Source organism: Electrophorus electricus, chromosome 17, assembly GCF_013358815.1.
Source record: "Electrophorus electricus isolate fEleEle1 chromosome 17, fEleEle1.pri, whole genome shotgun sequence".
In the NCBI taxonomy this organism is placed as follows: Eukaryota; Metazoa; Chordata; class Actinopteri; order Gymnotiformes; family Gymnotidae; genus Electrophorus; species Electrophorus electricus.
In genome coordinates this window covers 5,762,826-5,785,325 of record NC_049551.1, presented here as the reverse complement: position 1 = coordinate 5,785,325, position 22,500 = coordinate 5,762,826, and the positions used below count along the sequence as shown (strand labels likewise).

General features: G+C 42.8%; 1 protein-coding gene across 1 annotated transcript in view; it reads right to left on the bottom strand.

Annotated features, from left to right (window-relative positions):
• robo3 (roundabout, axon guidance receptor, homolog 3 (Drosophila)) overlaps positions 1 to 15,723 on the bottom strand; it is a 68,221-nt gene extending 52,498 nt beyond the window's left edge. The window contains 2 exon segments of the mRNA XM_035535642.1: positions 3,747 to 4,073; positions 15,176 to 15,723. Of these exon segments, the coding sequence (XP_035391535.1) occupies positions 3,747 to 4,073; positions 15,176 to 15,239 (391 nt within the window). The 5' untranslated portion in view covers positions 15,240 to 15,723.
• Between the last annotated feature and the right edge of the window lie 6,777 nt (positions 15,724 to 22,500).

Here is a 22,500-nt window from a genome sequence, read left to right as displayed (position 1 = left end):
ATTCTCTTTGACTGATGGTAAAAGAATACCTCTAAAAATCCTTTTGAGTGCTAAAGTAATAGCATGCTAAGGCGAGAGTGCAGCAATAATACTCAAAGCTACACTTTTGCTTGCAACTGGATGGCTTCTTAACCTTGATTTATAGCAACTCTTGAGTCAGATGTTAATGGATAAGTACAATGAAGCTCTTGGCCATGGGCTATTGGGCATTGCAAGTGAAATCCCACAGTGCAAGAAAGTTGTCCACTGTATTTCAGAATAGATCATTCATGATTCAGATTCTCCTTTCACCTGTTCATTTTTGGCATTCCATGTAACAGCTGCCTTCCTGTCCTCACCTGTTCCCATGGAAACCAGCACTGACCCCCAGACAACCTTCTGTCAGAGGGTTGCATGACTGTGGCTCACCCAAAGACACTTAGTATGCACCCTTCTGTGACCTTAAATGGACACTGTGCATTCATTAAAACTGTTTTAAAACTTAAAATCTTTAACACAATCAATAGCAATCAGCGGAGACTGTTATTATACTGTGATGAATCATAAATTCAGCATTTCGGTGACTAAGCTACATCAATAATGCATGCTAAATTAACCAGTTAGAAAGCAATAAAATATAGATCACAAAGTCACTGCCAAGCACAACTGCCTACATCTACTACACTGCAGCTGTTGTGTACTGCTCCATAGCCTTCTGAAGTGCAGCTTATACATCTAAGCACTTTACCGCGGCATCCATGAAATAACACTCAGCTGCCATAAATACCACCTTCCGAAAGAAGCGTGTAAATTCGCAGCCGAGTGGGTTAAGTGTCTCAGTGTGTGCGCTCGCGCGCGCCCCCACACTGGGCCGCTGCCTGCCCCTGCTCTCTGGAGCTCCCCTCATCGGAGCTGCTCAGTGGCCCCATAATGTACAACACGCTGCCTGCTGCTGCCAGATGGAGATGTTTGGCATTTGAGGTCTCCACTGCACCCCTTTCTCTTGTCTTCTGTGCCTCTAGCTCGGCACTTTCTTACCCTCTTCTCCCTTCCTGCTCTCTGAAACCTGCCAAGCACGCTGACCCAGCCGGCTCGTTTCTCTGCATACCTCACTCTCTTCTTTTTCTTCCCCCAACACTTTCTCTCGTCTTTCTCCTCCTCCTCCTCCTGCTTCCCCACCCAATGCCCCCACCCCCCCCGCCCTGTTGCCCCGCACCAGCAGTGTGGCAGGCCGGGGCAGCAGCTGAAGAGCCCTCTGCCCCTAGGCTCCTGCCTGCCACCTGCCTCCTGGCACCAGGCCATGCTGGAGCATTGCTCACTGATGCCATGCCAGCGCTGGCATCATGGGCACATGGCACCCCCCTCCCCCAAAGCCCCACCACTAACACCTCCAGAACGACGTCTAGTTGGGCTTCACTTATTTATGCTACGGCCTGCTACGGCCTGATGATGAACAAAAAGCCTCTGGGAGTGTCCTGCTTGAACATCAAACACCATGTAGTAATCCTAAACTCGGCTGACACTGTCGACTGACAAATGCTAAACTGTCTAGTAAAATAGCTTAGGGGTTAGCCCGCTTGGTGTTAAGGTCTTGGGTTTAAGTCCCTCTCTGGGTGGAGTCTCCATGTTCTGTTACATGTTTCTTCCCACATGTCCAAAACCATAGAGGTTAGGCTCAATAGGTACTGTGAATTGTGTACCCAGTGATGGCTACACATGCCCCTTTTCAGTGCTGCAAACACAGCAGCAATGACAATTTTCGTAAATAACTGAAAACTATCTTGGGCATTATAACTTTATTCAAAAATGGGCTGTGCAAGATTGTAGCAACTCTAAATGTGGGAAAGTTGTTTTAGTAGCTCCAAAGTTTAGATAAAATTTCTTCTGTTGCTTTGTGTCATAGGTACTTGGAAGGCTTCCAATTCTCATATTGTATAGTAGTAATATATGAACAGTTATATAAGAATAACTGTGAGTGCTCATGCAGATTAAGCACAAAAAAGATTTGTTTTAGCATTCGGAGAAAATATCAGGTTTCTAAACAAATCTAGTACTGTGATTGTGATTTAAATTGTGATAACGCTTGGTATGTTAGGCTCTAGGGGTGGATTCATGGACCACTTAGTATCAAACATCTACCAAGCAGAATTTCACACTGCTTGTTCCTTGGAAAGATGCTGTTACTACCATCACTGTTTTTTCAGACCACACTATAGTACAAAATGACCGCAACTACTGTCATAATCAAACAATCCTGAAAAGCAATAGAAGAATTTTGGTAACAATCTAGACATTGTTGGTAAATTGTGAATAACATGTAAAACTGCAGCTATTGCAATTTAAAACCTCATGATTTCAATATGCTTTGATATGGGTATCGATACATTTCAAATAATGCCCAGCTCTGACTTTTAGCTCATGCTTTCTGCCAACTGAGAGAAAATTACGTTTACTTACACGAAAGCATGCTTAAGATCACTTGGCTCTAGATGTTTAAAATTTTGGAGTACATATCGCAACACAATTACAGACTATCATTTATAAAGCAGTATTTGGAAGGTGTCTGCTCCTTAGAAAGGATCACACTGATCATGAAAGCCCCTTCTGTAACTTTTAGCATACTTAAACATATGATTTGCAACATGTCACTATGAACTCACAATGAACCCAGAAATGGACTGGGAGACAATATGAGAAGTGTGAACCCAGAGACTGGAGATATAGGTTAATATTTTCTGCAATATCATTAAGCATCGCTCGGATTTATTTAGGGGTTCTAATAGAAAAAGCTGAAGAGTTCTATTACTTACACTTACTCATAATGGAGCTGGCCAATTTATACTTCACTAAACTCTATAAACTCAGAAAGGAGCAAGCATTTATTTGACATTTCTCTCTAATCAGTCATATAAAAATGACCATGAAGGTCGTGTAAACCATGGACCCAAGGTGAAGCTTTTATTTCTGGCTAGTATACACACAGAAAGCAAAAATACAGGGACACTGTAATTTTCTGAACACTTAACTGTCCGGAGACACTATTTTAGTTTGGCAGACCACCCAACTCTTGGAGTAGGAATGGTATGACTCTCTCCTGGGAGCAGTAATGAGTGAAGCATGTTAAACATCATCTGTTACCTTCAGCAGATGGTAAAGCAGTCTGGGTCTGGGTCAGGGATGCAGTATGCCTCTAGCAACATCAAGTAAACAACAACAGAGTCGTCTAAACATACCAGGCTCAAAGCTGTCATCCCCTTTAAGAGCAACTATGAATCTAACCAATTGGAGACACAACTGAGCACTATTTTTTCAATCAAAAAGAAAGACACAAAAATATGATCTGATTGTCCCATAATCGAATGACTATAATTACATTGTGCCATCTGTATTTAATTAGAGCACAGTGATTATGGGAAGTCCTTCTGGAAAAGTTTGGAGCTGATCCACAAGAAACACACCAAGGTGGAAGTAATTCTATAAGAAACATCTGTTACCTGGAAGCAGCAAGCATCACATGCCGCATGTCCTATGGATAACTCACACACATACTAGCTGCCATCCACCCATTATTTCACCAAAGCAGATTACTTCCCTCACTAAGCTCACTGCTCCTTCTAGCCCTGGAACATTTTGATAGCCCTCTACAGCCAAACAAATCTTAATTCAATGGGCAAACAGATAGAAAAGAGAGGGGCAGAGCAATATGTGACAAAAGGAAAAAGAACAGGAAAGAGAAAATGAAAAATCTGCCCAGCGAGCTAGCTTACTTGCGACCTCCAGGGAAGCGTTGCGACTGACGGCCTCGCCCAGGTAGTTCCTGGCCACGCACACGTACACGCCCTCGTCGGGCTTGCTGCGGCGGCCGTGCACGATGCGCAGGAAGAAGAGCGAGCCCGTGGGAAGCAGCATGCGGTGCGAGCGCGGGTCCTCCCGGTCCGTCTCCACACGCTCGCCATCCTTGTACCACTCCACCATGGGCGTCGGCCGACCCTCAGCCTTGCAGTTCAGAGTGGCCGGCTCGCCCTTCGACACAATTAGGTCGGACGGGTGCTCCACGATCCGCGGCGGGGCATCTTCCAGTCTGGGCCGAGATCCTGGGGGAGAAGGGAGCACAGGCAGACTCAGGAATAAGCGTGGCGACGTTGGAAGGATGAGAAATCAGCATGCCTCACTCTGTTGGCAGATAAAAAGCTTTAAGTGATGTTCCTGTCAGCGCTTTACCTTATGCTGTCTCTGCTTGTGTAAACAGAGGAGAAATGCGATTTATCACAATGTGCCAAAACTGATCTATTCAAATGTGAATGTTAAATAATTAGAAAAAGGCCATCCAGAGAAAGCTGGCTGTATATGTAATTAGAGATGCACAGAAACCTTAGAGAAAAAACACCGGACACTTCAAACTAGTCAAACTCTCTGTGAGTCATTTACACAAACCGCAGTTGACAAGGATAAAGAAATACTATTTCAGGCAGTACTTGGCTGAACAAAATGAAGACACATTATGTATGCATTGCTCTCACATATGGCATTTAAATTGGATGGTACAAAATGGCATGCTACACATTTAACAGTTACGAAAGAAAACAAAGAAATATATTTCATTCTTCACAGTGGGCAAAAAATGGAGAAGAGAATATACGGCTGGAAAGAAATATATTTGTATATATATGTTTTGGGGTTTTTTTACTTGTGAAAAGGAGGCAGGTAGAAGGGTGTTGATGCTGGAGGTATGATAATTCTACCATGCTTTGAAATTGATTTTCTTTTCTTCAATTCAAATGCAGGACAATTATGGATGAATAACAACAACACAAGCTGATTATCAACAGGCCAGGGGAATTTCAACTGTTGGTAGTGATTTTAGGATGAATCGAGAAGCAACAGCACACAGTGATTCTCAAAAGAATTATTACATTCGCAATGATTACGATTATCCTGGGGGTTATAATTTGGGTTAAGCATGGTGTGGCAGGAGCTCAAATTGCTGGCAAAAAGAGAAAGTGGTGTTGTCCTATCAGCATCATGATGCTTGCCGCTTACCTCCTGACTGGCACAGGTGTGATGAATGCCTCCTGATATTACTGATAAGGCAATTTCAGATCCACTGGACAAATACCTTTCCCTACCACTAAATCTTTAGATAGAATTTGAACCAAATGTGAATTTATTTTAGCACATAGAGAATATAAAACAAAATACAGTGACACATTCTGACCAATTTCCTAGAGTTGGAATTGCCTAGACTCCCTTTTGGATTCTAGTTGACCAGTGAGAACACATTCAAGTTTTTTCTAACGGCCATTTGCTTCCAGTCAGTTTTGAGAGAAAACAACTGCTAAGGTAGTAACGAATGCAGCAAAAAATAAAACCATTACCCCACCATTTGTTTCTTCCTGGCCCTGAATAACACAGCACAGCGGTCTCATAGCGCTACATTAGAGCACAAGCCCAACCACTGAGTTGTGCACAGGCCAGTTCACCTCTGAATCCCTAAGCCTGTTACCCTTTCTGTCCCTGCAAACAAAAAGCCTTCTGGGCTGCTGGGTGAAGGGAGAGGAGACTACCAGGGCTTGGCTAATAGCTTTTAGCGGACACATATAGCGCAGCGAACAGACTGCGGCTAGCGGGGGGTGGAGGAGCGACTCGGCAGGCAGAGAGTCAGAGAGCAGCTTTATAAATATTACAGGCCAAACACGCAGACCTGCCACTGAGGAAATGGAACCCAAGGCCCTTTAAAGGGGAAAACACTAACACTAGTGAGTGTGTGTGTTTGTGTGTGTGTGTGTGTACACACACACACACACACACACACACACATTACTAAAGTCCAAGACCTTACAGATATCATGAACTGGAAAAACTAAAACAAGGCCTGCAAACAGTGTTTTGAGGATTTGGGGACTTCTAGGACTCGGGGATTAAAAAAAAAGTAAAAAAAAAAAAAAAAAAAAGAAAAAAAAAAAGAAAAGCCTCTGTGGTTTATCACGTTGTCAGAGCGATTCACCCACAGGGAAACAAGTCTTTGTGGAGTCCTTTTCTGCCAGAGGGGACATCACATATAGATTCTCTGACCTAGCCACACAAGAGAAAGAACACACACTTCATTCATCCTGACAAGGCTTTAGACTTGAGAAATAGGCTGGGTGAGAGAACTCAACAGCTCAAGTGTAAAAGCTACTACTTGGGCTAGGCAGCACTGAGGAGTACATTCTGATCTGATCTGCGTGATTCCTTCAGATTCATTTCGAACAAAAAGACTTCAGACCTCAGCCAAGAGATCTATAACTGCATGAAGTTAGGCCTAAAATGTTGGAAAGATGTTAAGCTACACTGGGAACTTCAATACAGCTGCTAAGAATCATCTAGAAGAATATGTTGCTGTGAAACACATCCTCATAACAAGTGGACAACATTCAGACTGAAGTCAGCAGCCCACTGCCCTTGATAGCACACACAGCAAGAAGTAAGTCTCAAGCCACTGGAAGCCCCATCACCACGGCACGGCCGACGTGAGTGACTGAGCATGCCGGAGAAGTGCTGAGCTCTGTGAATACTCTGCATGATCAGTTCAGGAAGGCTGGCAGTATGCTGAGTGTTTGACCTTGCCGTCCTGTGCAGGGAGAAGGTGTGGATGCCAGCAGCTCTAAGAGGGAAGCAGTGGTCCCACCAGACCCTTTCATCTGTCTCGAAGGCCTTTTAGCACTATGAAGATTTATCTCCTCTACTCAGGGAGGGTGGGAGCCGCCGTGGTGTAAAATCTCAGCAGAACACAATTTCCACAAATCACTAGGCTTGCTCTCCATCCAAAGAGTTTTACAACAGTAAGAAGGGCAACAAACAGGATGATATTCTAAACACTGAGGGTCATATATGCCATGCTAGCAGGACACATTAGCTAACACATTTTGGGAACCACTCTGGTTTTGTTAACACTGCAAAACACTGAATTGACAACAATCAATGGAGCAGCTTTATAATTATGCAAATATTCTGAATATTTTGAGTCAGGATACCCTCTCTATAACAACCATTCATGAGGAGGTCAGAGGTCAATCCAATAATTGTCCTCTCTCTTGAAGTATGTGTGAAGGTCTTGAGGTATACACAGAAGGGTCTTAAGACCCCCCCCCCGCGCTAATTAAGATACACAGAATTAGAGTATATATGGTTTGATATATCTATGCTATCACTGAATAATATCTGCAAAACATGCTGCTGATTTTTTTACAAAGATCATCCACTGGCTAATAAAAATCCTGCCCTGCTCTCATTTCTAAAACGTGAACATCAGTATCACAGCCCTATTGTAGGCCCAGTGAAAGACAGGGCCCATAACAGAAATGCAAGACCAAGGCCAAAGAATGGCAACAGGAGTAGCTAACTTTCTCTTTTCCCACTGTTCTGCAATTCTTTTGAGCAGGCATTTATCCCCCTTATCCAGAGGGTTGTTTTACAGTCTTCCTCCTCCTGTTTTTCACTGGGTTCTGGGAATTGATTTGCAAATGGGCATTCATTTCCCTCAGTTCAATTAGGAGGTGGGCGTGTCTCCTAGAGCACCCTTTCTTCAACAACCTTTTCTTTGCACTCGGCACAACAAAGGGAACACTTGCATGAAAATACAAACCCAAGGCCGTAAAGCCATGCCCTTTGCCAAGGGGGCTCTGACGCAGGGATGCAGTGAGCCAGGGACATGGCCCAGAGAGAATTACACAGTGCAGAAGAGCGTCTGCTGTCCTCAAGTGATCAACACCTTCTCTACTTGAGTTTGAAAAAGCAGGGATGGATTAAGCAAACTAGCCACCAAGGAATCCCATTGCAATTTAACCAAGCTTCAGGGACTGTGGCTGGGGTAATATTTCTGTTTAACCAGTTGTGAGATGAGAAGAAACAAAATGTCAAAAATGAGCTTGGTTGAGTTCAGAGGTTGTGGCTGTATGCTTTGGTACAGTTCAAAGCTAAGAAATAACAATTGTGTGCTAGAACTTTTAACATGGCTGATACTGAAAAGCCTTGAAAATCCACTTTTTTATATGTGCCACAAGTTTCTCAAAAAACAAAACCCTTTTTTACAGAACATTTTAAAGTAGAACTAAATACTCAAAAACAGCCTGGGATCAAAATTAATTCAGCAAAGGGGATCATTATTGATGAATGTCAAGATTCATTTCAGCACTTCAAAATTTGTCATTGGAATCTCTAGCTAAGTACTAAATATACCACTATATACAATGGATCATTTTTACCTCCTTGAAACAAAGCTGATCATTATGCTAGTCATGGCATTGGTAACCCAGCAACAATATCGCAAAAAAAAAAAAAAAGATAAGATGATAGTTCTTAGCATTAATAGTGCTCAGTGGAATATATTGATCTTAGCACTGAAGCTTAAAGGAAGGTTTGAGGAAAGAGCGCTCAGACTGCATATGTGTGGCGTGACCCACCAGGCTTGCTCTCTCTGCGGGTTATCTTAGAAACCCCCAGCACCACAGGCAGGCGCCTGAGGCTCGGGCCATAAAGCCCGGCCTGGCTGTGGGCTATTCTACTCTTGTGAGAGTAAGAATCTGGTGTGCTTGAAGTGAAATGACTGTGAGCGGCTGTATGAAATCAAAACAGTAGAATGCTGAAGTTTTCCCATTTTTGGAGTTTGTTGATTTTCATCTTATACAGAAGTGTGGTTGTTCTGTAAGTCTTTGTGAAGGGTTTGCAGAGCTCAATGGACTTCTCCAGCCCATCTCCACAAGATGATCATACAATAACACCGCAGTGTTCTTCTGACCTTGTGGAATTCTAGCTCTTGCAGCCAAAGAAAAACACATCTGGAATATATGTTGATGGCATATCACGTATCTCAAGGGGGTGTTGACTTCTCCCGTGGAGATGCAGGAAGAGAAGTGGAGTATGAATGATAAATTGTGCGTGATGGCGATAGTGGATCCTTGAAGCAGCTGTTCTGTGTCACAAGGGCCCCCTGAAACAGTGATCTCCAGTGCTTTGACTATGGTTAAGACGGAAGATTGGACAGGAGTAGCCAGCATACCACAGCTGGCAGAGATAGCATCAGTTTCCTGGTCCTCCCAGTGGTGGCCTACAAACCTGGAATTCCGGAGGATTAGTCTCGACGGAATCCCGCCTCTGCACTTCCTGCCCGACCCAAATGCCTGTAGGTCAGGACCTCACAGATCCAACATGTCTGACTGAGGTTGAGCTCATGGGTGGGAGGGGGTGTGGGTGTCTGGTGTTAAGTCTGTGTGAGCATTTCCATTCCAAAATGTTCCATGCCACGGTGAGAATGCCAGTTTTGAAAAAGGTGGTTTTGTACACATGTGGACTTACAAGTTGTATTTAACCAGGCACAGCATTTGGTTTAAAGCCAATTTCTAATTAACATCTGAAAGGTTCTTTCAGAATGCTGTTTCACCTCATGAGCTCCTATACGGTAGACATTCAGCTTCATGTAAAATACCAATGAACAGAGAAATCAAAGAAAACAAATGCTTTGATATCCTCCACAGTTCTCTCAGAAATTATACTGCTGCTTGTAAAATGCACATGAACCTGAACTGCAGGATTTTTCGTTTCAGATATCCTACTTCAACTGAGTCTCTATACATAAGTCTAATAGTAGACATTAGAGGAAATTGTAAACACACTGCAAGGTTTTAAGTTATGCATATAATTATCACCATCTGCATATTCAATGTGGGCTGTGCTGCACATATTGCTATTAACATCCCCCCCTCATTCCCAGAGGGCTACAGGAGATAACAGATCACATCCAGGATGTGTTTTGTGTTCCTGATGGTGGATGATTGCCACAGGAAATGGTGAAAATGAGGGGTTAGGAAAACCCCCCAAACTACTTCAAACATTAGACCTATACTGTGAGATTACCTTATGGCTCCAAGAGGGAAAAAAAGTTTAAAACAACCTTCTGCACTTTGGACTGTTATATAGCGCATTTAATCTGTCAGAATGTACTTTGCTCTTGAAACTGAATTTAGATTAACAGCTTTAACATTTAAGTCAAGTGATGCTTATAAATGGTGAGGTTTTGTATAAGTGGAATTCAGTTGTAATTTATAAAGGTGAAGTCAGGTTGAAAGATTCCATAACATTAGTATTTTTACCAAGGGAAGCAAGACACAAATCTACTTTTTAGGGAACTACATTATTCTTAAATGACCAATTGTCTGCATGTTACCAACATACAAACACTATAAAACAATCAGTTGTTAGCCTTGTTTCACACCCTAGTCGGCTCACAGCCAATCAAACAACACTGTTAACACTGATCACCACTCAGGACTCCCAAATCACGTGTCTGGTGCAGATCATACTTGTTTGGTTTTCTCTATTTATTACTGCAGGCCTCCATCCATGGTGCTTTGTGTTAACCTTTGCTGGAGGCTGTGTCGTGTTTTTCCAAAACCTCCTCACTTGCTTCCCAGCCTGCATCCTGCCGCTCACTTCTGGGCTTGCTTGGTTATCTGTTTGGTTGTTTGTCCTTTGCAACTGGTTTCATTTGTTTTTTTGCTCGCTCAGTAAGCCAGTGTGTCTTTTGTTTTTTAATAAACTCCTGGCTGTTGCTCCAACTCCACTGCCATGTCATACCTTGAAGTGTAAAGCTTTACCGAATGAAGAATGAAGGAATAATGCCAATTTAAGGAAGACACGTGGCAATCAGAGACAGGGATTTAATCAAAATGAGTGAAAAATAGTCATAAACATTTTCTTTCCTATAGGTGAAGTTCTTGTAAATATAAATGCATTGGGAACAGCTAAGGATTCAATAACTGCAATTCCAATGTAGAGTCACATGATCTGGCTCAAATGCAAAATGTCACAAGTATGATTTTAAATTAAACAAATTATGCTTCAGAGTCTTCCATGATGTTAATGTAAAACATGTTTCCATCCCTATAAAAAGAGCCCCCATCACAGAAGACTGAGTCAGGGTTTGTGCTGTCCCTGATCTAACAGAGAGGAGAGAATCACCTTGTCTTCCACTACAGCCTTTCCAAACAAAAACAGCCAGAGCACCATTCATTACAAGCTCCACATTGCTTTCTGAGATCAATACAATCAACTCCTGACCTGTGATTTCCATCGACACACCCATTAAACAACAATTGTGCAAGTAATAACCTGTGCCAAATAACTTGAAAGTAATTCTAAACTCAGAGCAAAGACAATTGTTTCTATTTTTTTCCCTGAAAGAGGGTGCGTGTTTGATGAGAGTGGCAGGGTGCCTTAGCCGAGTCACAGCATAGGAACGGAGAACAGCGTGAACAGAGAGCAAATGCAGTATGTGGGGTGTGTATGCATGTAAGAGAGTGTGTGCAGACAGAGACTGCATCATTAGTTTCAGGACTCCTAATGAGTGCACACACATGGCCTTGAGGCCTACTGTTTACAGTGTCCTTCAAAAGCACAACACACTGACACATACACACACACACACACACAAAATACACACGCTCAGTCAAGTTTGCTCACCTCACCAAGCAAACATTCAGGAGAAAACAAAGCCTCCAAATCTCTGATGATGCACTAAGTCCTCAAAGGACAGCACACAAACTCACTGTATGCAAACACACAAAACACACTTCTGCTGTTTGTGAACTGAAGACAGTGTTTTACAGCTCAGTGTAAGAGAGTGTGGACTCTGATACTGAGAGGTCATAGGAGCAGGATGGAGAAATCATCACTCAACTAAACTGGGATTTCTCCCATACATTTATTCTCTTGGATTTATCCAAATAACAACATTCTAAGTAGGAGCATGTCCATAAAGAGTGAATCTGTAGGTGTGTATGTGAGCATCTGTGTTGTGTGTCTATGCATGTATAGCTCACTAGGGATCACTAGATATCACTAGATCACTAATATAAACTTTTCACTACTGTCACAGCATCATTGCTTTATACCTCCAAGAAGCTAGGACGAAAAAAAAAATGTATAAGATGGGAAGCGATTTGCATTTATATATATATGATATTATATATAAAGAGCAACTCATCACAAAATATTAGAGATGAACCTGTTCCCATCTATGTTAGAATGCAACAGCAACTAGAAAAAATAGCAAGTGTATCTTTGTATTTACAGGCTTTATCTAATTATAATAGTCACAGCTGGTCCTGCACAGCAATCGTCCACTTAGTAGTTAACTACAGAAGCAGAGATAAAAGCACATGTCACACTATGGTAAAAAGATAGAGAAGAGCTGATGCCACATATAGATGCAAACCATGTCAAATTCCAGATAGATATTAAACATTGACAGCACACCTTTTGTCATGAATAACCATATTTTCAAGTGCTGAAACCAAAACCCACTATAAACCACATGCCTTGTTCTTTGAGCCACTCGACAGCTTCTAAATGCCAGCTAGGGGAGAGATTTGCACTAAGCTGAAAAGCATTAAGCTTACAAAGCTCTAAAATGGCCATTAACTTCGCAACAGTGCCAAGGGGCTGAGATTTCGTCCCCCTTCTCTGCATCTCTCGTTCTCTGCCACTGAATCTCTTTGCCACTCCATCTCTCTCTTTGTCTCTCTCTCTCTCTCTGCCACTCTTTCTGTCTGTCTCTCTCTCTCTCTCTCTCTCTGCCACTCTTTCTGTCTGTCTCTCTCTTTGTCTCTCTCTCTCTCTCTGCCACTCTTTCTGTCTGTCTCTCTCTCTCTCTCTCTCTCTGCCACTCTTTCTGTCTCTCTCTTTGTCTCTCTCTCTCTCTCTCTGCCACTCTTTCTGTCTGTCTGTCTCTCTCTCTCTCTCTCTCTCTCTGTTTCTCTCTCTGCCACTCCGTCTTTCTGTTGTTCTCTCTCCTTCTGCCACCCTTCCTTTCTCTCCCTACACCAGTGGACCCATCTGAGGTCTCCCAATATGATGCCATCTTTTGGAGTCACCACAACATCAAGGCAGGAGCTGTGTCCATTAAGCTGCCCTGTGCTAGAGACCAGGGCTGCAGGCCTTGGCAGATTTATGCTGATGCTTTGTGTTTTGGACACATGGAGTCCCTTCACAGATGCGTCAAGCTGAGCACCATCTTTGCAGGGTTCAAGCCAAACATCCTGCCAGGTCTTGAAAGACCGTGCTTCTGGGTTCGCTCATGGGTTCCCTTTTACGGCTGAGATCTTCATTTAAGATGAGAGCTAAATGTGCTTTGTCATAGTGTAGAACTAAAGGTTAATGTCTCATGCGTTTTTTTTGAAGTTGTTTAACAACTCATGAGCATGCAAATACTTCAGGTTTAGGGTCACTGATAATACATAAAATATCTGCCACCCAAGAATGCTTTATCAATAGACTTCTTGAAAAGGGTAGTGTGGTCTGAAGCTTCTATTGTCTCATGGTGCAGATCAGATAGCCAGCTCAAATGCAGACAGAGACATCAACGTGTGCTCAGTAGGAAATGGTCGTTTTTATCTGCTTCAGTACTGACGGGCTCTCAACAATGCATTGTTTACAAAGACAAGACATGATGGACATCTGTGTGAGTGCACGAACGAGGCAACCCCTGTTCTCCTGACACGCACACACAATTTTCATCTCTGACCAGTAACAATGTGACAATAAAAAGTGTGACATCAGTAAATACAGATAAACATGGAGAGGAACTCAATACGCCATGTATTTAGCCACAGATGAGGGGCATATGCTTGCAAGTAGAGACGTGGGACTTTTTAAAGTGTTCCTATCTGCACTGTTCAACAGAATAGCTTAGGCTCAAGAAAGACAAGGTGTATTTTGGACAGAAATGCTTGTCCCCTTTATGAGCTGTCATTAATGAGAGTCATAAAGCTTCTCCGGTTCTCTCTTTAAAAGCATGTTTGGAAACAATCTTGGTGGAACTGACAGCTGTATTTTAAATGGCTTCAAAAGGAATTGTGCTAACACATGTTCTCCCCTAGTTGCAAACACACACAAACCACAAGCAAACACGCATGCATACACACACATACACACACACAAAATCAGCTTGGAGAAGAACAGATCACAGTGACAAAGTTAAGTCCTTTGGGTGTAACTCTAGCCTGTCTTGCTCTCAGAGGCTTTATCAGGTGAGAAAAGGTGAGAGCAGATATCCAGCAGCCACTGCACACATACCAACAGTGGATTAAAACTGCTTCCACAGAACAGATTCTGGACTGACCTCTCACCTGAAGCCTCGAGTGTTTTACCGGTAAACTGAGCAAATCTAGAATAAGCTACTTTGCCATCAGAGCTCAAATGTATGACTGAATTCAACCTGGATCTGTTCAGTGAATATCTGTGACTCAGTATAAAGGACAGAGCTGAGAACAGCCTGTAAGGTCACTGCAAGAACCATAGATTTCATTTATAGCAGTGAGGTATTAGTTTGAAATGTCATTTCCTTGTTGGGTACCTCTAAAGCCTCCTGATTCATTGTGAGATGGTGTGAGCCATTAGGTCAGGGGCAGATCTCAGAGGCAATGTTTACTGCCTCATAAAATCAAGCTACTGTCTAGCAGCAAATTCAGTGATACGGCTGACCTGAAAATAATAAAAGCTCAAACATGTCAGTCAAAAGCATTCTGGTGGGAGCCCATTTAAATGTAAAGAAACGTTCACTAGTTGAAATACTTCAAGGTGTTGCATGTGCGATGAATGCGTGAGCAAACTGGAAAAACAGAGTTTTTTTAAATATATTTTCAAGCAGATTTTTCAGATGATTCTTCTGATTAAAACGGCCTTCTTTTAAGTGGTAGGGTGACGAGTAAAACTATCTTAGATGGACTGTGGTGTAAAACTAGCTGTTTTCTCATTATTTAAAGACATTACTTAAATAAAACAACGACATGTTTTTGTTTTCGTAACACACTGTTTCCGTAACACAGAATGTTGTATTGAAGGGGACTTAAGAGAAAACAAAACAGCGCTAATTTAGAACAAATGGTTTAACGTTGCGTTGTAATGAGGGAAACAACAACAAGATATCAGCATTAAAGCGCTTTCTACAGCTCCGATGACTTGCGTTTTAGCTACGATGATTCACCTTTAATTCTTAAACCAAACTTCCATAATACACATTCTACACAGGCTACAGCATCCTCGGTGCATGTCGACCTCTCTCTTACCATGCGGTCAACAGTGCTCATACACCAAACAGAGCCTTCTTCTTAAAGGACCCTACGGAAAACCCAATAGTAGTTTTTTCCCCCCTCCAACTTACCATGAACCAAGCAGAAAAGCGTACATATTACTGGTAAGGCATGAAAAGTCCGAGAAAACTCCATCACCCTCCGGAGTAAAGTCAAGTTAGTGCTGGGATGTCTATAAGTAGGCGATCAGTGTCCGGAGTGATAAGCATCCAACGACGTTACAATCCAGCTGAACCTGAAAGGGGACTGAGGTACGTTTTGAATAGGATACCACTAAGTTCCCAGTCCCACTGAAGGAGATCCAACGCATAGTCTTCTTCTCTCACAGTTGCAGTTTCACTCTTATTCCAGAACAACTCGCTCAGACATCATTCCCCTCGTCTATCCTTTTGGCTCCGCTACAGCGATGATCCGGAGAGTCTAACGGGTTAGCGAACCGGGTTGCACTAGTGTAGTGTTTAATCACCTCCCGTGATTTTCGCCAGTGCGAAGTTACCTATACATGAATTAAAACAAACATCTAATTTATTTCCGTTTTCTTTCTCTCTAAGTAAAGAGAACGGAAAAGCCTCTCCATCAGTAATTCACGTTGGTGTCTTGCGTGTTTTTTTGCGCGTTCTTTCCCCTCGGACTGAATGAACGGGGCTTACAACTTGCGCCTACGGCAACGGTCTCGTGGTGGCTCGAGCCCACCCCCTAGCCACCTTCAGTAGTTACCGAAATTGGATCGCGTCTTAAAGGAACAGATGCTTCAGCCCCTCACATCGGCCTTTACGACCAAGCTGATGTTTAGTCGCGGTGGTTTACCTACTTTATGCTGTGCTGATATCCCATCATTGTGATTGTGTTCGGGCATTTACACCTGTATGCACTGTAGGCGTTTAACTTTATATAGAGCAAGCATAAGATATAAGGTATAATGTGCATCCCGCAGTACGGTAAAAGATCAGTATCGAAAAGTGTGGATTACTTTTGAATAACGCTCAAATCTCAGAAAGAGAACACCGTTTATTTGAATTAAACAGCAGACTCTAACCGAATCAACAATCAGGAGCAATTGCTTTATTTCTGTACAAGCAGTGCTGGTCTCTCATTTGATCAAAAGTGAAAAGTAATATCAGCGGCGCATTAGCGTGGTATGCGCCTCAGACGATGCGAGGTGACAGAAGTCTGTCTGTCGCAGGTAATAATGCCGGGTGATAGCGGCAATGAATCCGAAAACAGGGGTGCGGCGTGTTGTATGTTCACCACATCTCCCTACTACATTCAAGCGTTCTTAAATATCTATCTGAAGGAAGGCATTATATTATTGGCTGCGCATATCATATAATAATGTCGTTTCATTTTTTTTTTTAATTCATGTTAAATTTATATATAGTTATATTTATCTTAAGTTTCATCGCAAAACACAATTTAGTCTATTACATTAGAAAGCCGTTTTCCACCCTGCGGTCTCTGCTGCCAGTATCCTTGCTATTGTCCTCATGTTTCATTCATGTGCCTGTTTAACTTAATTGCCAAAAAAAACGGATTAATTGTGTCTTAGTGTGTAATTGAATAAAACATGATGCCGTTTACATCTAAATACATTTCATCTGTCTTATGAGTGATGCAGTGCACTCAGAAAACCATTAAAGATTTGCTGGCCCTGTCATAGAAAAGTGTGTAGTCAATGAATTTAGCGGCGTAATCGTGTTACGCGGAGAATTATGCCACCGTCACATCAGCACGTATGAAGGATGCCATTAGTGCACAGACACCGGACCAAGAGGGCAGCTGTATGTGATACTTTTCGCCAAGGAATTTGGAAGGCTGATACAATACAAAATATGGACTAATTAGAGTTAGTGGTTAATATAAGTTTAGCATTGATATTTGTTAATATAATGCGAACATGTTTTGTAGGCTGTCATTTTACTGTGTTATTAATGGTTACAATTTGTAAAGCACTCAACCTCCGCATTACCTAAACCAGTGACATGATGCTTCAGTACAGATACAATTATGAAAAGCAATGCTTTAGCCTAAAGCCAGTCATGTTGATCCAGTGAAAACTGTGATGAATAACTGAGTACAATGACACAATGTTGGGCATTTTAGAAGCGGTACTGACATTCTAGATTTGTCATGCTCCACGTTTTGTGTCCTATTTCTTCTTCCTGCTCTGTCGCCTGATGGCCAAGACTCGACACTCACCCAAGCCTCATTAGCACCTGTATATAACCTCCAATTACAGTGTCTGAAGCACTGCATGTATTTATCTACATTTCTGAGCAGTACAAAACACGTCCTGTATATTACTTGTATCATTGTTTTGTGTAATTCTGGCTGTTCTCTGTAGTTTTGCCTGTTTGTTGTTGTTGTTGTTGTTGGGGGGGGGGGTATTTATTTTTTGTTTGTGGATGTTGTTGTTGTTGCTGCTATGAGTATGCTTACTCTCATGCTTACTCTTTGTGTTTTGGTTTTTTTTTTTGTTTTAAAAGCGTCTCATTGATTCAGCCTAAAAGATGGCTGCCCAAGTCCCTGATTTATTTACAGTAAGTGATTATTTTTAAGCTTACCTTTAACAAAGCAGGATAAAACATCTTTGCATTGCTTTGGCCATTTAAGGTGTCTTCTGAACTGTGAAAATACAAACTACTGTAAAATTTCACAAATAACATTAGTTTTAAGGCTTCAGGTCAGCACTACATCACTGTGAATGGATCAGTAGTGACAATGCACAACAGAAAGATGCTACAGCACCATATTTAATTACTTCACTGAATGTAGTGTGGCCTAACACTGTGCATGAGAAACATGATTTATGACCCTGGTCACTTCCATCATGACAGCCTGACAACTAACAACGGACACTAGCTGGTCTGACATCATGATCCTTTCTCTTTTCAAAAAATAAATGGGCAAAAAGCTGAAGAACAAATCACTAAACAGCTATTTATTTTATTTAGAGAGACACGTAAGAACATTTTGGACAAGGCAGTGTATCTGTATACCCATTACCAGAAATAATAACTTTTAACACTCATTTACATTTGACAAGGCACTGTTACATTATCACATATTATTACTCATAACACACATTATCACATAATATTACACATTCACAAAGACGAGGAAATAATTTTAATCTTCAGTGTATATGTCCCCTGTTCTTTTTGAATAACATACCAATATGATAGCTGTATGTTCTGTCTTGTAGTTTTAATAGAAAATGAAGATGAGATTGCATACTAACACAGTAGATGAATTGCACTACCCAAGGTACAGGCAAAGGATGTGGCATAGAATATCGGGGTGCTAATGCAACAAGACAGAGGAAAGAAGACAGAAGTGAGACTGTATGTGTAAGAGGAAGAAGCACAGATGCAAAGCAGAGCCACTCTGATGATGCACTGCTTTGTGATGCAAAGCAATTTGGTTGATTATAAAAAGAATATCTCCACTGAGTTGAGCGCAGAAACGGCTCTCCAATCAAATCACAGCAAATGACAAAATACTGCAGTGAAAAGCTTGCCATTTTTGATACAGAGCTATTTGAATAAATCATGAATAAATGTTAAAACTGTGTTTCTAATACTAGAAGCAGATGTCATTAGTAGTATGTCATATATTAAAATATCAATCATCACTGACTTTGACTGAGTTTAACACTCTAAGAAAGCACATGGATTATATTATGGATTAATTGATTATAAGGATGCGACTGAAAAATAGCAATATATCTCTTCATTGATTTGCCACTGACTGTGATTGGCTGCTATCATCTCAGGAGACACAGGCTCACATTTGATGTTCAATTTCCTGTTGCTTTCCATTGCATTTGTACTCTTCTTCTCTCAATTTCACACACACACACACACACACACACACACACACACACACACACACACACACACACACACACACATACACACACACTTCCTACCCTCTGCGCTTTGTCTCTGAGCCTAACAACTTGAGGCCCTTTTTAATTGTAGCTCTGTGAAGCGAGAAGCTCCCTCTGTTGACTGCCCCCCTCTGAAAGGACCTGAAATTGATGCATGACAGAGGGCTGTGCCCCATCCCACATGCACCACCCTGCAGCCCTGGAAAGAAATCCAGCATTAACCTCTTACATGTTGGAAGTTCTCACTAGTCAAGGCACCAACTGGTCTAAGCAGCTAATTATCTAATCCAGCCACCTTTGCGTTCTGGCACGCAGACACACACGTCAGGTCTCTCCCATCACACGAGCCCTTCAAAAACGGCCACTAATTGGACGGCTGTGAGGCGCAGAGCTTTTGTGAAGGTGTAACCCGAGGCCTATTAGTGATAGTCCAGAACGACCGCGCCGTGTTTGCTTTTCAACCCATTGCCAAAAGTTTCAGCTCGCTGTCTTGGAAGAAGACCTAGGCGTGTTATCTCATAATTTAGACCTGAAATTGTGCTGGAAGAACACTGGGCAAAACGCGAGTCTGCATGCTCCCCTTTCCCTTCAGCTTGTGCTGTTGTGAAATTGGAGTTCCCCCCCCCTTCCTCCCTCCATCATTTTGTTTCCCTGGAGATGAAATGACTCTTCCAATTCCCACAGTCTGCCACAGGATCCAGGAGAGAGATGACAGCAATTATGGCCCTAGCCGGTCAGCGGCGCCAGGGAAATCTGCTCTGACACACGTGCTTTAGCTTCAAGCTCTTGTCTAGTCCAAGGAAGCTTGGTTTAACCCTGGATATCTCACTGAGCTGGACAGACCTTCTCTCCATCTCTCTCTATTTCTTTCTGACTATACAGTCTCATTTAACAACAAATAAGCTGGTTAGTTGCTAATGTATATATTCCGAAGAGAAAATGCAATTTCTTCATGTTTTCTTAAAGCTCAGCATCACAGAGAAAACCCACACTGACAGGCAATTCAGCTCTAAATGTGCTACAGATCTGCTCTTGAATATGCAGAACTGAAAACACTAGCAGCACTGCATGCTGAATAAAATGCAAATTACTGAAATTCATTCCAGGCTCATTGGCTATTGGAAGTGTGTGAGGCAAGAGAAGGAATCAATGTTATCAAGCCTTTAGCTCTGTGCACTGAAGGCAGGAGTCATTTTGGATCTAAGGTTGGGAATTAAAACTTGGCAGCTCCCTGATTAAATGTCAATGATATTCAAAGTTATAAAATCAACCTTTAGTCACAGTGCTTCTGTGTGTCAAAGGCTGAGGGCAGCAACCTCACCTGGTCTCAAATGCAGGTATTCCAAGCAATAAATATGTGCTTGTACCACCAGACCAAAGAGGACACATTTATCATCCTGAATGATGGTCTCCATCACCTTACCATCTCCTTCAGGGGGGTGCTGTTACTCCAAGGCTAAATAATATTCCTAGTGAGGACTAACAGCATTCTTGGCAGTGCGGAGGGAATTCCCCAGTGTGCGTTCCTCTGCCAGGTGGCATGGCACACATGGACTGCCTTGGAGAGTTTGAGAACTTCATGTTTCACCTCTATCAGTGCTGTAAGCCGAAGGACTGGAACAGTATAGGTGTGGGGGGTGCTCAAGATGAAGGCAGAGTGGGAAAACTCCTTCAGAGGTGGTGTGGGTAGGAATTTTCTTTTCCTAAAGCGTGTTTACAACTCAGAGAGCTCAGCCGCGGGGACCCAGAACAGCAGTGCACCAAGCAAAAACCACTAGAATAAACCAGCTTTGACAGACCAGATAAACAACAGTAGACAGGGAGAGAGAAAGGAAGAGAGAGAGAGAGAGAGAGAGAGAGAGAGAGAGAGAGAGAGAGAGAGAGAGAGAGAGAGAGAGAGACAGCATTTAAACGGTGAAGGTGTTTTGCACTAACACAACTATAGGACCTGGTATTGTTCTCATGGCAGTGAAGTAAGAGCCAAGTTTTATGCATTAAACTTGTGGGTTGTGTAACTGCTGCGTGAGGTTTGTGCAAGCAGCACTGGAGCATGGAAACTAGCGACAGTCCACTGAGATGCAGCAGTCTCTAGACGTTGGCAGAACTGGGAGCGTGACGTACCTCCACTCAGATGTGCCTTGTTATTCCCATTCATCACCCTGCATGCTGTTTGTGTCCCTTAAACTGTTATTTTCACCCTGTGTGTGAGTGAGGGACGTTCGTCCTGTGAACTCAGGAGGCTGGAACACGTGAGGAGTGGGAAGGCTAACTGTGAATAAATCTGTGGTGCAGTCATTAGAGGGTGATCTCAGCTGTTATAGTGACAGTGAGTGTCAGTGGAATATCCCTTTTCACGCAATTCTTGTACAATTTGCAACAGTCACTGATGTGTACAATGCAGCCTCTGTCCCTGATTTCTGTCTATATGTATTACCTGAGCCTTTTTTTTTTGGGGTGGGGGGGGGGTTCTGATTTCTCTCCTCTCAACTGTGAGCAGTAGCCTCTAGTACCTCTAGTCTTCCCAGCTTTAATGCTGCCTGGACCTTCTGCCCCCTTCATCCTCATCACACAAACATACACACAGATGTATGCACACACACACACACACACACACACACACACACACACACACGGTACTTTCTCTTGATTAACAATACTCTGGTGAGCCCATCCGAGCTGTGCCGCAGGGTTGGGACCCCAGCATAAACCTCTCGCTCAGCCTCTTATTTATGACACCTTCATTCCCGGCTTGGATGCACTGCGCCTTAGGGAGCATTCCCCCAACTTCCCCACCCCACCCCGTCTGAAAGCCAGGGCCTGCCTGTCTCCCCTGGGCTGCCAGGGGCCACCTTCATGGCTACTGTTGTTCGGGAGACAATGGCTTCTGCCTATCATCTAGAGGGAGTCAGATGTCCAGAGTCGGGCAGATTAAAACGCAAGTCCAGCCAGAGACGGCAGCCTTTGTGCTTCTGCTTCTTTCTCAAATTATGATAATGGCCATGCAGCGACACTGTCAACCTGCAGACGGCCAGCGGCTCTGACTCTGACCCTCTCTTTGGGAGCGTTAACAGGTTCAGCTGTTGTTTTGCCCTTTTAAGCAAAGCAAGTTGTTAGATTAGCCCATAACAGTGAAGAAAACACGCCTTTATTAGGACAAGGTAAAGAAAATATGGACAAGTAATCAAATAGACTTCCTATTTCTTTACTATTAGGCCTGTTAGCATATGGGCAGATAAACAAGGGGAAGTGGACATCATGTCATTAAGGGCATCTTGTCCTGGAGCACTGCAAAGCTAATAGGCTTTTAAACTGTAAACTGTATTGCTTTAAATGCATGTCTGTGCGTCTGACGGGTCCACACCTGTTTTGCTTGCTGTGGAAGCAGGTGTATCCTGCAGTTCAGGGTTCAAAGTTCAAAGTTGAGCATCTGTCAGGTCATAGAGCATGAAGGAAGTGATAATGTAGGCGTGGCCAAACCCTAGCTTGGGTCAAACATTGTTCATGACT